Source organism: Xenopus tropicalis, chromosome 5, assembly GCF_000004195.4.
Source record: "Xenopus tropicalis strain Nigerian chromosome 5, UCB_Xtro_10.0, whole genome shotgun sequence".
NCBI classification, from domain to species: Eukaryota; Metazoa; Chordata; class Amphibia; order Anura; family Pipidae; genus Xenopus; species Xenopus tropicalis.
The window spans coordinates 25,050,149-25,062,894 of record NC_030681.2 but is presented as its reverse complement, the minus strand read 5'-3'; the positions used below and the strand labels follow the sequence as shown (position 1 = coordinate 25,062,894).

Sequence of the window (12,746 nt, the reverse complement as noted above, 5' to 3'; positions counted from 1 at the left end):
AAGCAGGAGTAGGGCACTGCCCAAGTTGTAAGATGGGAACCCAGCACAGTGCACTCTCCGTAGCCCATTGCCTCCCCGGTCCTATCGCCCTGCCCTTGGTACTGACACCCCCGTAGCTGGTACAGCGGCGCTGCCCTTGGTGCTGACACCCCCGGAGCTGGTACAGCTGCGCTGCCCTTGGTACTGACACCCCCGGAGCTGGTACAGCGGCGCTGCCCTTGGTACTGACACCCCCTGAGCTGGTACAGCGGCGCTGCCCTTGGTACTGACACCCCCTGAGCTGGTACAGCGGCGCTGCCCTTGGTACTGACACCCCCTGAGCTGGTACAGCGGCGCTGCCCTTGGTACTGACACCCCCTGAGCTGGTACAGCTGCGCTGCCCTTGGTACTGACACCCCCTGAGCTGGTACAGCGGCGCTGCCCTTGGTACTGACACCCCCTGAGCTGGTACAGCTGCGCTGCCCTTGGTACTGACACCCCCGGAGCTGGTACAGCGGCGCTGCCCTTGGTACTGACACCCCCGGAGCTGGTACAGCGGCGCTGCCCTTGGTACTGACACCCCCTGAGCTGGTACAGCTGCGCTGCCCTTGGTACTGACACCCCCGGAGCTGGTACAGCGGCGCTGCCCTTGGTACTGACACCCCCTGAGCTGGTACAGCGGCGCTGCCCTTGGTACTGACACCCCCTGAGCTGGTACAGCGGCGCTGCCCTTGGTACTGACACCCCCGGAGCTGGTACAGCGGCGCTGCCCTTGGTGCTGAAACTCCGACTCGCCAGTAGCTGCTCCAAGCGCTAACTCTAAGCTGCCGATTCTCAGCGACAGAACGCACCCAGGTGCCCATTGCCGGCAGTCTATAAGCGGCAGCGCACAGGGCAATGTGGGGGGGAATAGGGGCGCCACTTACCTCCCAGGGTGCCCAGCAGGAGAGTCAGCAGCAGCACGGCGGGGGACATTCTCACACCAAGCCCCTTTGCTCCTTTCCCTTTTATTCTCACTTAATAAACGAGCGGACGCTCAGTATGGGCGCAGCCGGGCGCTTTGCAACACAAGGCGACTGCCCTTCCCCGCCGGGTCCAGCGCTCTCAGTAGCGGCTGCCTGTGCCGTCGCCTCTATTTAAAGAGAAGGTGCGGGCGTGGGAGGCGGCATTAGAGCAGGGAGAGAGCAGGGAGAGAGCAGGGAGAGAGCTACCCCTATCTCCTTCCAGGAAAGTGCGTCACCCTGAGCCCCAAACAGTCTATTCCTGTGGCAACGCTCCCTTGCATCCATTATTCATCCCTGTGATGCGCCGGATTAGCGGGATTAGGAGGAGACAATGCACCCCTCTGCCTTTATACTGTATTAATGGTATTTATAGAAAGAACCCCCATATAATAGCCACAGCTGCCTGGATCGGTCATGTTTTATGTATTCTGCGGTAATTACATTGCTCTTTCCACTGTAAATGTAGGCATTGCATAGTTGCTTAACCCTCTCAAAGCCAGAGGATCAGCGCTATATTGTTTGTTTTGTGTCACTCATCCCCATGGAACACCTTGGCTGGGATTTTATTTACAATCTGTAGCAGTGGGCAGGGGATTTTAGGAGAAATCTAATTTGAAATCAGTCAAAACACAGACCAAAGACACATTACCAGCACCCCCCTATAGGTGTTTAATGTACACACTATCACAGACTCATTCAGGACCCCCCCATAAAAAGAGGAGATACTGTAAATATATAACCAAATCCTACCAGAAATCCTGGCACAGCAAGTGACTTTTATAATGCCAGGGAGAAGTAGCTTTCCCATAGCACCCATGTATTTCATTGATGATTGCATCAATGAAATACAAGGGTGCTATGGGAAAGCTACTTAGACTATAATAATAGCACAAGTTCAAACTGGACCCACTACAGAACCTGACTTCTAGGGCCCACTTCGTGCGCTATTAGACATAAAATGTACGATTAGTACATGTAGTAAATAGCGGTTAGAAATTTGCTATACAGTGGGGCCCACAGGGAAACCCTATTGTATCCTGGGAGCTCAGTGGGATCATCTGGCCACCTGTTGGAAATACTACGATGGAATTAAAGGCACTGATCACCTTTACATTAACGTTTAGTATGATGTAGTGAGTGCTATTCTGACACAGTTTGAACTTGGCCTTAATTTTTCCATAATTCACGTTTTTAAAAAATAATTTAGCTTTTAGTTCAGCAGCTCTCCAATTTGGAATTTCAGCAGCAATCTAGTTGATAGGTCCCAATTTAACCTAGCAACCAGGCAGCGGTTTGAAAGAGAGTCAGGAATATGAATAGGAAAGGATATAAGATACGTTTTCCAGATAAGGGGTCTTTCCGTAATTCGGATCTCCTACCTTAAGTCTATGAAAAAAAATTTTTAACCAATAATTAAACCCAATAGGCCTGTTCTGCCCCCAATAAGGGGTAATTATATCTTAGTTGGGATCAAGTACAGGTACTGTTTTATTATTACAGAGAAAAGGGAATCATTTAACCATTAAATAAACCCAATAGGGCTGTTCTGCCCCCAATAAGGGGTAATTATATCTTAGTTGGGATCAAGTACAGTTTTATTATTACAGGGAAAAGGGAATCATTTAACCATTAAATAAACCCAATAGGGCTGTTCTGCCCCAATAAGGGGTAATTATATCTTAGTTGGGATCAAGTACAGGTACTGTTTTATTATTACAGAGAAAAGGGAATCATTTAACCATTAAATAAACCCAATAGGGCTGTTCTGCCCCCAATAAGGGGTAATTATATCTTAGTTGGGATCAAGTACAGTTTTATTATTACAGGGAAAAGGGAATCATTTAACCATTAAATAAACCCAATAGGGCTGTTCTGCCCCCAATAAGGGGTAATTATATCTTAGTTGGGATCAAGTACATGTACTGTTTTATTATTACAGAGAAAAGGGAATCATTTAACCATTAAATAAACCCAATAGGGCTGTTCTGCCCCCAATAAGGGGTCATTATATCTTAGTTGGGATCAAGTACAGGTACTGTTTTATTATTACAGAGAAAAGGGAATCATTTAACCATTAAATAAACCCAATAGGGCTGTTCTGCCCCCAATAAGGGGTAATTATATCTTAGTTGGGATCAAGTACAGGTACTGTTTTATTATTACAGAGAAAAGGGAATCATTTAACCATTAAATAAACCCAATAGGGCTGTTCTGCCCCCAATAAGGGGTAATTATATCTTAGTTGGGATCAAGTACAGGTACTGTTTTATTATTACAGAGAAAAAGGAAATCATTTTCAAAAATGTGAATTCTTTGATTAAAATGGAGTCTATGGGTGACGGCCTTTCCATAATTCAAACTTTCTGGATGAGTTTCCGGATAAAGGTTCCGATACCTGTACAAACAATTCAGTATTTGGTTGACTGGCAACAGGATCCAGATTTCATCGACTCTTAATGGGGTTATGGGTTAAAAGGCACTAAATATGCACAGGTGCAGCAACCCATAGCAACCAATCAGCAGGTAGCATATATATTGCTCACCTGTTTTAAATCATACATATTATTGGCTGCTATGGGTTACTGTGACTGGGCAAACATGTGCCTTTCATTACATATGGGGGACATTGTCTCTACCCTTAAAGTCATGTGACTTAAAAAGCACCAGACAAATAAAAGCTTACATTAATCATCCATTCAAATGGTTTAAATCTCTGAAACTTGACTTAGTCGGACATGCATTTAGTCTTGGTCTTAGTCTCTGAAACTTGACTAACGAGGACATGCATTTAGTCTTGGTCTTAGTCTCTGAAACTTGACTAACGAGGACATGCATTTAGTCTTGGTCTTAGTCTCTGAAACTTGACTAACGAGGACATGCATTTAGTCTTGGTCTTAGTCTCTGAAACTTGACTAACGAGGACATGCATTTAGTCTTGGTCTTAGTCTCTGAAACTTGACTAACGAGGACATGCATTTAGTCTTGGTCTTAGTCTCTGAAACTAGACTAACGAGGACATGCATTTAGTCTTGCTCTAAGTCTCTTAAACTTGACTTATGAGGACATGCATTTAGCCTTGGTCTTAGTCACTTCTTTCTAATGAGTTGCTGTAGAATGCATGAACAGAAGACAAGATTTGTGAGAGCCTAACCAACTTTTCAGGTTAACATCATTTATGTTAGGAGTTTCCCAATCCTTTAAATGAACCTTTGGCATGAGTTGGACAGTGATATTTGGAAACAATTAGCAATTTTACTTTTTGTGGGTTTTTTTTTAATTACTTTGTAAGCAGGCATTGGTTTGAATACGAGACAGGAATATTACAGGAGAGGGCATAGAGAGATAAGTAATGACAGAGTTTGTGGCCAGCAGGTTCAGTGACCCCCATTTGAAAGCTGTAAAAAGGCAGAAGATGAAGGCAAATAATTCAAAATAATGAAAACCAATGTAATGTTGCTAAGAATAGGACATTCTATAACATGGCAACAAGTAACATAAACTAAACTACTCTCTACAATCTATTATAAGTGCATGAATTAAGAATCCCTGTCTATTTCCAGGTGAGGGCATAGCACTTTGCCCAGTGGCTTCATGTCCCTCTAACAGACAGATATGGCTGAGTGCAGAGATCTATATCTCTATTCAGTTTTTGATTTGCTTTGTTATTTAACTGCCCACCACCTTCATAAATAAATTGCTATATATATATATATATATATATATATATATATATATATATATATATATATATACAGTGGTGTGAAAAACTATTTGCCCCCTTCCTGATTTCTTATTCTTTTGCATGTTTGTCACACTTAAATGTTTCTGCTCATCAAAAACCGTTAACTATTAGTCAAAGATAACATAATTGAACACAAAATGCAGTTTTTAAATGAAGGTTTACGTTATTAAGGGAAAAAAAAAACTCCAAATCTACATGGCCCTGTGTGAAAAAGTGATTGCCCCCTTCTTAAAAAATAACTTAACTGTGGTTTATCAATTTCAATTTTCAATTTCAATATCAATTTCTGTAGTCACCCCCAGGCCTGATTACTGCCACCCCTGTTTCAATCAAGAAATCACTTAAATAGGAGCTACCTGACACAGAGAAGTAGACCAAAAGCACCTCAAAAGCTAGACATCATGCCAAGATCCAAAGAAATTCAGGAACAAATGAGAACAAAAGTAATTGAGATCTATCAGTCTGGTAAAGGTTATAAAGCCATTTCTAAAGCTTTGGGACTCCAGCGAACCACAGTGAGAGCCATTATCCACAAATGGCAAAAACATGGAACAGTGGTGAACCTTCCCAGGAGTGGCCGTCCGACCAAAATTCCCCCAAGAGCGCAAAGACAACTCATCCGAGAGGCCACAAAAGACCCCAGGACAACATCTAAAGAACTGCAGGCCTCACTTGCCTCAATTAAGGTCAGTGTTCACGACTCCACCATAAGAAAGACACTGGGCAAAAAAGGCGCAAACCACTTTTAAGCAAAAAGAACATTATGGCTCGTCTCAATTTTGCTAAAAAACATCTCAATGATTGCCAAGACTTTTGAGAAAATACCTTGTGGACCGACGAGACAAAAGTTGAACTTTTTGGAAGGTGCATGTCCCGTTACATCTGGCGTAAAAATAACACAGCATTTCAGAAAAAGAACATCATACCAACAGTAAAATATGGTGGTGGTAGTGTGATGGTCTGGGGTTGTTTTGCTGCTTCAGGACCTGGAAGGCTTGCTGTGATAGATGGAACCATGAATTCTACTGTCTACCAAAAAATCCTGAAGGAGAATGTCCGGCCATCTGTTCGTCAACTCAAGCTGAAGCGATCTTGGGTGCTGCAGCAGGACAATGACCCAAAACACACCAGAAAATCCACCTCTGAATGGCTGAAGAAAAACAAAATGAAGACTTTGGAGTGGCCTAGTCAAAGTCCTGACCTGAATCCTATTGAGATGTTGTGGCATGACCTTAAAAAGGCGGTTCATGCTAGAAAACCCTCAAATAAAGCTGAATTACAACAATTCTGCAAAGATGAGTGGGCCAAAATTCCTCCAGAGCGCTGTAAAAGACTCGTTGCAAGTTATCGCAAACGCTTGATTGCAGTTATTGCTGCTAAGGGTGGCCCAACCAGTTATTAGGTTCAGGGGGCAATTACTTTTTCACACAGGGCCATGTAGGTTTGGATTTTTTTTCTCCCTAAATAATAAAAACCCTCATTTAAAAACTGCATTTTGTGTTTACTTGTGTTATCTTTGACTAATAGTTAAATGTGTTTGATGATCAGAAACATTTTGTGTGACAAACATGCAAAAGAATAAGAAATCAGGAAGGGGGCAAATAGTTTTTCACACCACTGTATATATATATATATATACTAGGCTTAATTTCTATTTGCCCCAGGCACCAGTGCAAGAGCGCTTAGGCATAGAGCACTTGTGTCCATGGCAATGGCTGCGCTCTGTACTTGCCCATGGTATTCTGTTGAAGGCCTAAGTGTTTACTAAGACTGGAGATAAATATCACTTGTGATGTTGCCCATAGCAACCAATCAGAAATTAGATTTGAACACCTAGTTTTGAAATCAAAAGCAAAGATCTGATTGGTTGCTATGGGCAACATCACCAATTATATTTATGTCTAATTTTAGTAAACATGCCCCTTAAAGACATGATTGTAGCAATCCCTGGAGGCCATTGTGTACCCAGACAAAGGCTTGGCCCCTGCAGGCTGCCCTTCAAGACCAGATTTGCTAGAAGTAATAAGCCCAACATTCATGCTTAGAGCTATGCAAGATGCAGTAGGTATCAGTCAGACGCCATATGGAGAGTTAAAGATTTCCATTCATCTATTTTGTATTTAAAAACTGCAAGGCTTACAGCTATGCAATGCTTTTTACTTTTACCCCCATGACAGGCAGCTGTAGGGAAACATCAATATCAGTCTATTCTTCTAGCTGGTAATAACACTGAACTGAATCCATCCAATCCAGTAGCATTTGGCTCACTCACCCAGCAATTCAAACACGGGGGACCACTCCTGTCTCAGCATATGGTGGAGCCCGACAGTACAGTAGGAATAATGGGAATGATATAGAAGAGTAAGATAACCACTATAAGGTAAGATGGCAGCAGTAATGCTTTATACTGGAGTTATCCAACCTGCCGCCCTTTAGCTGCTGTTGAAGTATAACCAGGGTCTCTATCAGAGAGGTATAGGCAAGAGTCAGCAGCCTGACAAGAAATGGGTGGGTTTCCCCTGAAACAGGTGGGATTTGGCAGATCTGGGGTGGGGGTTTGGCAGATTGCACGCATTGCAAGGCAGGCGTATGAGTATAACTCTCAGCACCAGAAATACCTAATCTTTCTGTTTTTTTCTAGAAACCATTTCACAGCATCAATTTAACTAAATAGCCTCACCGAAAGACAAAACTTACGTAAAAACGTTTAAAAAAGGAAACATTCACATAAGCACCATGTCTGTAACCACCATCCCCTTAAATGAGAATGTAAGATGACTTATTACAAAACAAAAATTTTTTAAACAAGGATAATAATAAAAATAACTATATGTCTATTTGTGAGGCTATTTAGTTGTTAAATAAAGTATGCCTTTTTAAACTGAAATCCTGTGGGGTGTTTTTTAGTATAGGAAGACTGAAAAGGTTGGGTATTTCTAGTATTATTTCTTCCTGAAACCCCCACCCTAATGTTTACTGGTAAAAGGTATTTGACTAAAGGCAAGGGTGAGGATGATTTACAGGTGATTGCTCCAGGTTATTACATATTGTTATAACTCCCAGCATCCATTGACAGCCAAAAACTCTTGGGTGGCACTAAAGGGCCATAGGCTAGACAATTCCACTTTATTATTGTGTTTTGCCCCTGGGCACTGCCACAGCTAAAGACAGGTCTGGTTAAAGCTGATTAATTATATGAAATGGAAAAAGAAAAATAGTTCTTTACAACAATAGGACAGTAAATGCTTCCTGCTAATTAGTTATCAGTCACTAGAACTAAAGGCAAACTCTGCACCAGTTATCCAGGAAGGTAACCACCTGTGCAACTGAGAGGAAACTATTGCCTGTAATATTATAAGTTTGTAGTGCTACAAGCCTACTACTACTGCTCTTATTTACTAGAATTCCCAGGCCCAGACTTTATAATATTCTAATGCCACAAACCACCTACCGGGGCTTTAGGACAGAGAAGTTTACCACAGGCTATAGGCTTCTACCTAACATCTAGTATTTGCCTGTAAGCAGTATGTTGGGGATATCCCACAGAAGGGATTCATAGCATGGAAGCCATTTAATAACTTTTCTCTGGCTTGTGTGCAAGCCCATCCCTTGTATGCCAGTAAAGCTAAGTCATGTTTGCCTAATTTTCTTTGGCTATAACACAGAGTTGGCCCGAGGCACCCAAGGTTCCATGCACAGAGCATGTTTACCCGGGGGAAGTCATTTATGAAGAGCACAGAGCTGTTGGGTGCGAGTCGACCTTCTACTTTATGCTTCTATAGAGTTCTTCTTAGTTTGCACTGCTCATTGACTTGTAACCTGAATCTCCCCTCTAAATTCAGGCAGAGCAAATCTCCGCTCTTGGTGCTGCATTCTAGGAAAGGAAATAGCAGCGCCTTAGGCACAACCTATAGGGCAACATGCAAAATATAGGCGCCCGTTTTTATACATTGGCCCTGGCTTCTTAAAGGGACAGTACACACCAGAGCCAGGCTGACAGATACAGCTCTTGCCACCCCCTCTTCTACCTATTTGAAGTCACCCATTGCCAGACCTGGTCCCCCTTTGCCTCACACCTAGTCACCATACACGATCCCCCTTTCCCCCTGTAACTAGCAGCTAGACCCGATCCCACCTCCCCCATCCCATAATTCTCTGTGCAGAGATGATGCAGACAAAGTTGTAGGAAGTTTTCCATTCCCCTCCCCACAAATTGCACCCGCCCTCAGGTTGTGCCCTAGGCACTTGCCTACCTTGCCTACCCCTAGTTCTGACCCCGGTATACACCCCATATCAATATGAGCACAATGAATGGGGCTTGTGTTTTCATTAAGAAATATCTACTGTTTTTGTTATTTCTGGCACTAAACAAGAAAATGACACCAGTTTAACTATAACATTCCCTGTCACTTCATGTTTCCAAAAAGCAGAAGATGTGATAAAACTAATTGCCAGTTCCCTGAGAAGCCCCCAATAATGAGCTGCTCGAAGGCTGCTGCTTAGCCTTTGTTTGTAGGTAAGGAAGGGGGAGGAAAAAAACGGCCAATTTTGATTACTTATCTATAAATATATATTTTTTTATAATTAAAATGCTAGGCAGAAAGCATTTTCAACACAAGCCCTTTTTAGTGTGCACATTTTTTAGTTTTTTGGGGTATACTGTCCCTTTAAATGAGGCTTAGCACACAGAAAAGGATCAATTTTTCACAAATGAAATACACAGAAATAAAGGGTACACTGGCCAGTATCCTACTGGCTGGCATCCCATAAACACTCCAAGGCTTGGTGTTAACAGTATAAATATAAATAATATTATAATGATAACATACTATCTTACCTTGACTTAAAGTGCTCAGTTAATATTCTGCTAAACACCCATATTCTGCATTTATAAAAGGTTATATCCAGCTAATCCCTAATTTGTTTAGAGATGGGCAGCAAATGACAGTCATTGAATAGATGATATCATATTAATGAAGGTGCTGTTTGGCTGCACTGTCGGCTTCAGCTTTAGACGGTTGGACTTAATGAGATCCTTATCGTATGTTCGCCGGGGCTTTTCTGCCACAGATTGAAAACAATTGCTTTTAAATTTATTACAGATACCTGTGACAGAGGCTGGTTTGGGAGCAGAGCCCCTGCTCGGCCACAATTGGTGCCTAAAGGAAGCGTGTTAACGGCTAACTACGTTTCTAGTGCAATTCCGCTGAAAATTGAAGCACTCAGGATCAATTACTGGAACTTTCTGCGGGGAGAATGGAGGCTGCTCTATTGCAACATAAATCCAGTCAGTTCCACTCATGGCTTTGCATATAACATAAGGCCAGATCACTTGGTGAGAGGTTAAAAGCACAAAATCTACCAATGTTCCCCCATAGCCTACCCAGTCCCAGAGAGGAAACCAGAGAAAAAAAGGGAGACTGTAACATTCTAGCAGGGTGTGGGCCTATAATTTTAAAGGGGTGGTTCACCTTTAAATTGAATATTAGTGTGTTATAGAACATTCTATTCCTAGCAACTTTGCCTTAAAGGGGTGGTTAGTATGGTATACATTCTTAGCAACGTTTCAATTGGTCTTCCTTTTATATTCTTAGTACAGGTATAGAACCCGTTATCCAGAATGCTCGGGACCAAGGGTATTCCGGATAAGGGGTCTTTCCATAATTTGGATCTCCATACCTTAAGTCTACTAAACAATCAATAAAACATTAATTAAACCCAATAGGATTGTTTTGCATCCAATAAGGATTAATTATATCTTAGTTGGAATCAATTACAAGGTACTGTTTTATTATTACAGAGAAAAAGGAAATCAGTTTTAAAATTCTGAATTATTTGATTAAAATGGAGTCTATGGGAGACAGGCTTTCCGTAATTCGGAGCTTTCTGGATAATGGGTTTCTGGATAATGGGTTTCCGGATAAGGGATCCCATACCTGTAGTTCTTAAATGTTTTGCCTTTCTCTTCTGACTCTTTCCAGCTTTCAAATGGGGGGGTCGCTGACCCCAGCAGCCAAAAAGACTATTGCTCTGTGAGCTTATAATTGTATTAATATTGTTACTCTTTATTCCTTATTTCTATTCAGACCCTCTCCTATTCATATTCCAGTCACTCATTCAGCCCACTCCCTGGTTGCTAAAGTAAACAAAATGTAAGACCTTAGCAACCAGATAGCTGCTGAAATTCCAAACTGGAGGGCTGCTGAGCAAAACCCTTAATAACTAAACAAAAAAATCCCACATAAAATGAAACCACTGAAATGTATTCTTACAAGGATATATGATCTCCATTGTCCTGCATGGGGTGCGAGACCTCACCAAGTACTTTCACCTCCATGCCAATGCTGTGGGGGTTTAGTGGGAGGTTCCCCAGAGCTCTACACTAATTCAGCTATAATATCAGAGTGTTGGTGGTTAGCGATGGTTCAACAGAACCTTTTTCAACCTTTTTATATTCATTACCTCAGCCTTTCTGAATATCTAGTTGGTATCAATCATCAGTGTTAGGTTTTCACGCCCAAAGACCTATATGTTCACGACAGCCATGCAATGCAACTGGAAAGTATGTACTAGGGTTAAGCAGTGGGATAGTTCTCTCTGTTTTGTCCATGTGCAACTCACAGCCATTTTAGCATATGGCTTGTAGATTGTAAGCTCTTTTGGGCAGGGCTCTCTTCACCTCTTGTATCGGTTATTGATTGCTTTATATGTTACTCTGTATGTCCCATGTATGTAACCCACTTATTGTACAGCGCTGCAGAATATGTTGGCGCTTTATAAAATAAATGTTAATAATAATAAATAATAATAATGGTGAGGCCATCAAAAGAAATGCCTATTATGGTAATATCTGATCTTAATTATTTGGTGTGTTGGGTTTTTCTATACAAAACTAACCCTGAATTCACAAAAAATAGCATAATCCATATTCCAGCATATCTGCCATTAACACATGTATAGCATAACTGGGACATGCAAGGGTATAATGACCAACTGAGCCAAAACCAGGCCCAGATTTGTGACAAGACCTAGGGCGGCATAAATTTAAGGGGCGACATGCCACCCAGCTGCACCTAAACTTGGCTCACATACGGAGCAATGGGGATGGGATGTGCAGAAAACTTCAACACGTACTGTCCCCATGCTCCATATGTGAGTTAAATGGAGGCGTGATCCTGAGGGGGGGGCAGCTAATTACGGTGGCCTCTGGGTGCCGTAATTAGAAATCCGGCATTGGCCAAAACAGCACACAGCCCTCTGCCATTGGTGTTATGTTGAGCAGTGATTTCCTAGATACCTCAACATACAAAGAAGGCCAATAGATGAAGAGTATAAGAGGACTTTGTGGAATGTATTAGGTGTCAGTGGGAATTATAAATGTAAAGTATGTCATAAAAAGTAACTTTTTTTCAGTTGGCCAATTTTAATTGATTTTAGTCAAACCATGATAAAAATCAGAGTAGAAAACCATGTTGAAATCTACTTGAGCGTAGTGAAAGAAGAGTATTAGATTGAATCAGTACATTTTATAAAGACATCATAGAATGATACCATAGGGCTAGGTTGCCATACAGCGTGGTGGGCACTCAGTGGAGTAGGCGAATAGCATTAGGTGTCCGGGTTTCTTTCAGCAAAGGAGCTATATTGCACCAGGGACCCCAGAAATTTGTAAGTATGTAAGTTCAATAAGAGAGAAAGTTCTGTTTACCAATTGTAGCGAGGCTCTGATGGAGGGAATCATGGATGTATGGACTGTTGTTTTTTTTTTGTCATCTAGGACCCCCAGGATGCAGGTAGTGGGTAAGGAATTCTGCTCTTTGGGTCCAGAAACCCAGGATGTCAGGGCATTTCCACATCATCTAATAAAAGTCTGCAGAGGGTTTCCGGGGCCTATGACAGAGAGTATGGGACACATTTGTTTGACTTTAATCAGGATTATGTAGAGGTGGTGCAGTGGTTTAAACTAAACCAGCCTGTCTTTAAGTGATAAAAAGCAGGTGTAGGCATCGTCTGTTGTCTCC

At 42.1% G+C, this 12,746-nt stretch overlaps 1 protein-coding gene across 1 annotated transcript in view; it reads right to left on the bottom strand.

The window, feature by feature from the left end:
- The window catches only part of chgb (chromogranin B), a gene marked incomplete at its 3' end in the record, with an annotated part of 31,686 nt that extends 30,633 nt beyond the window's left edge, over window positions 1–1,053 (bottom strand). Inside the window, 1 exon segment of the mRNA NM_001126678.1 lies at window positions 906–1,053. Coding sequence (NP_001120150.1) covers window positions 906–954 — 49 coding nt within the window. The 5' untranslated portion in view covers window positions 955–1,053.
- Window positions 1,054–12,746: the final 11,693 nt, after the last annotated feature.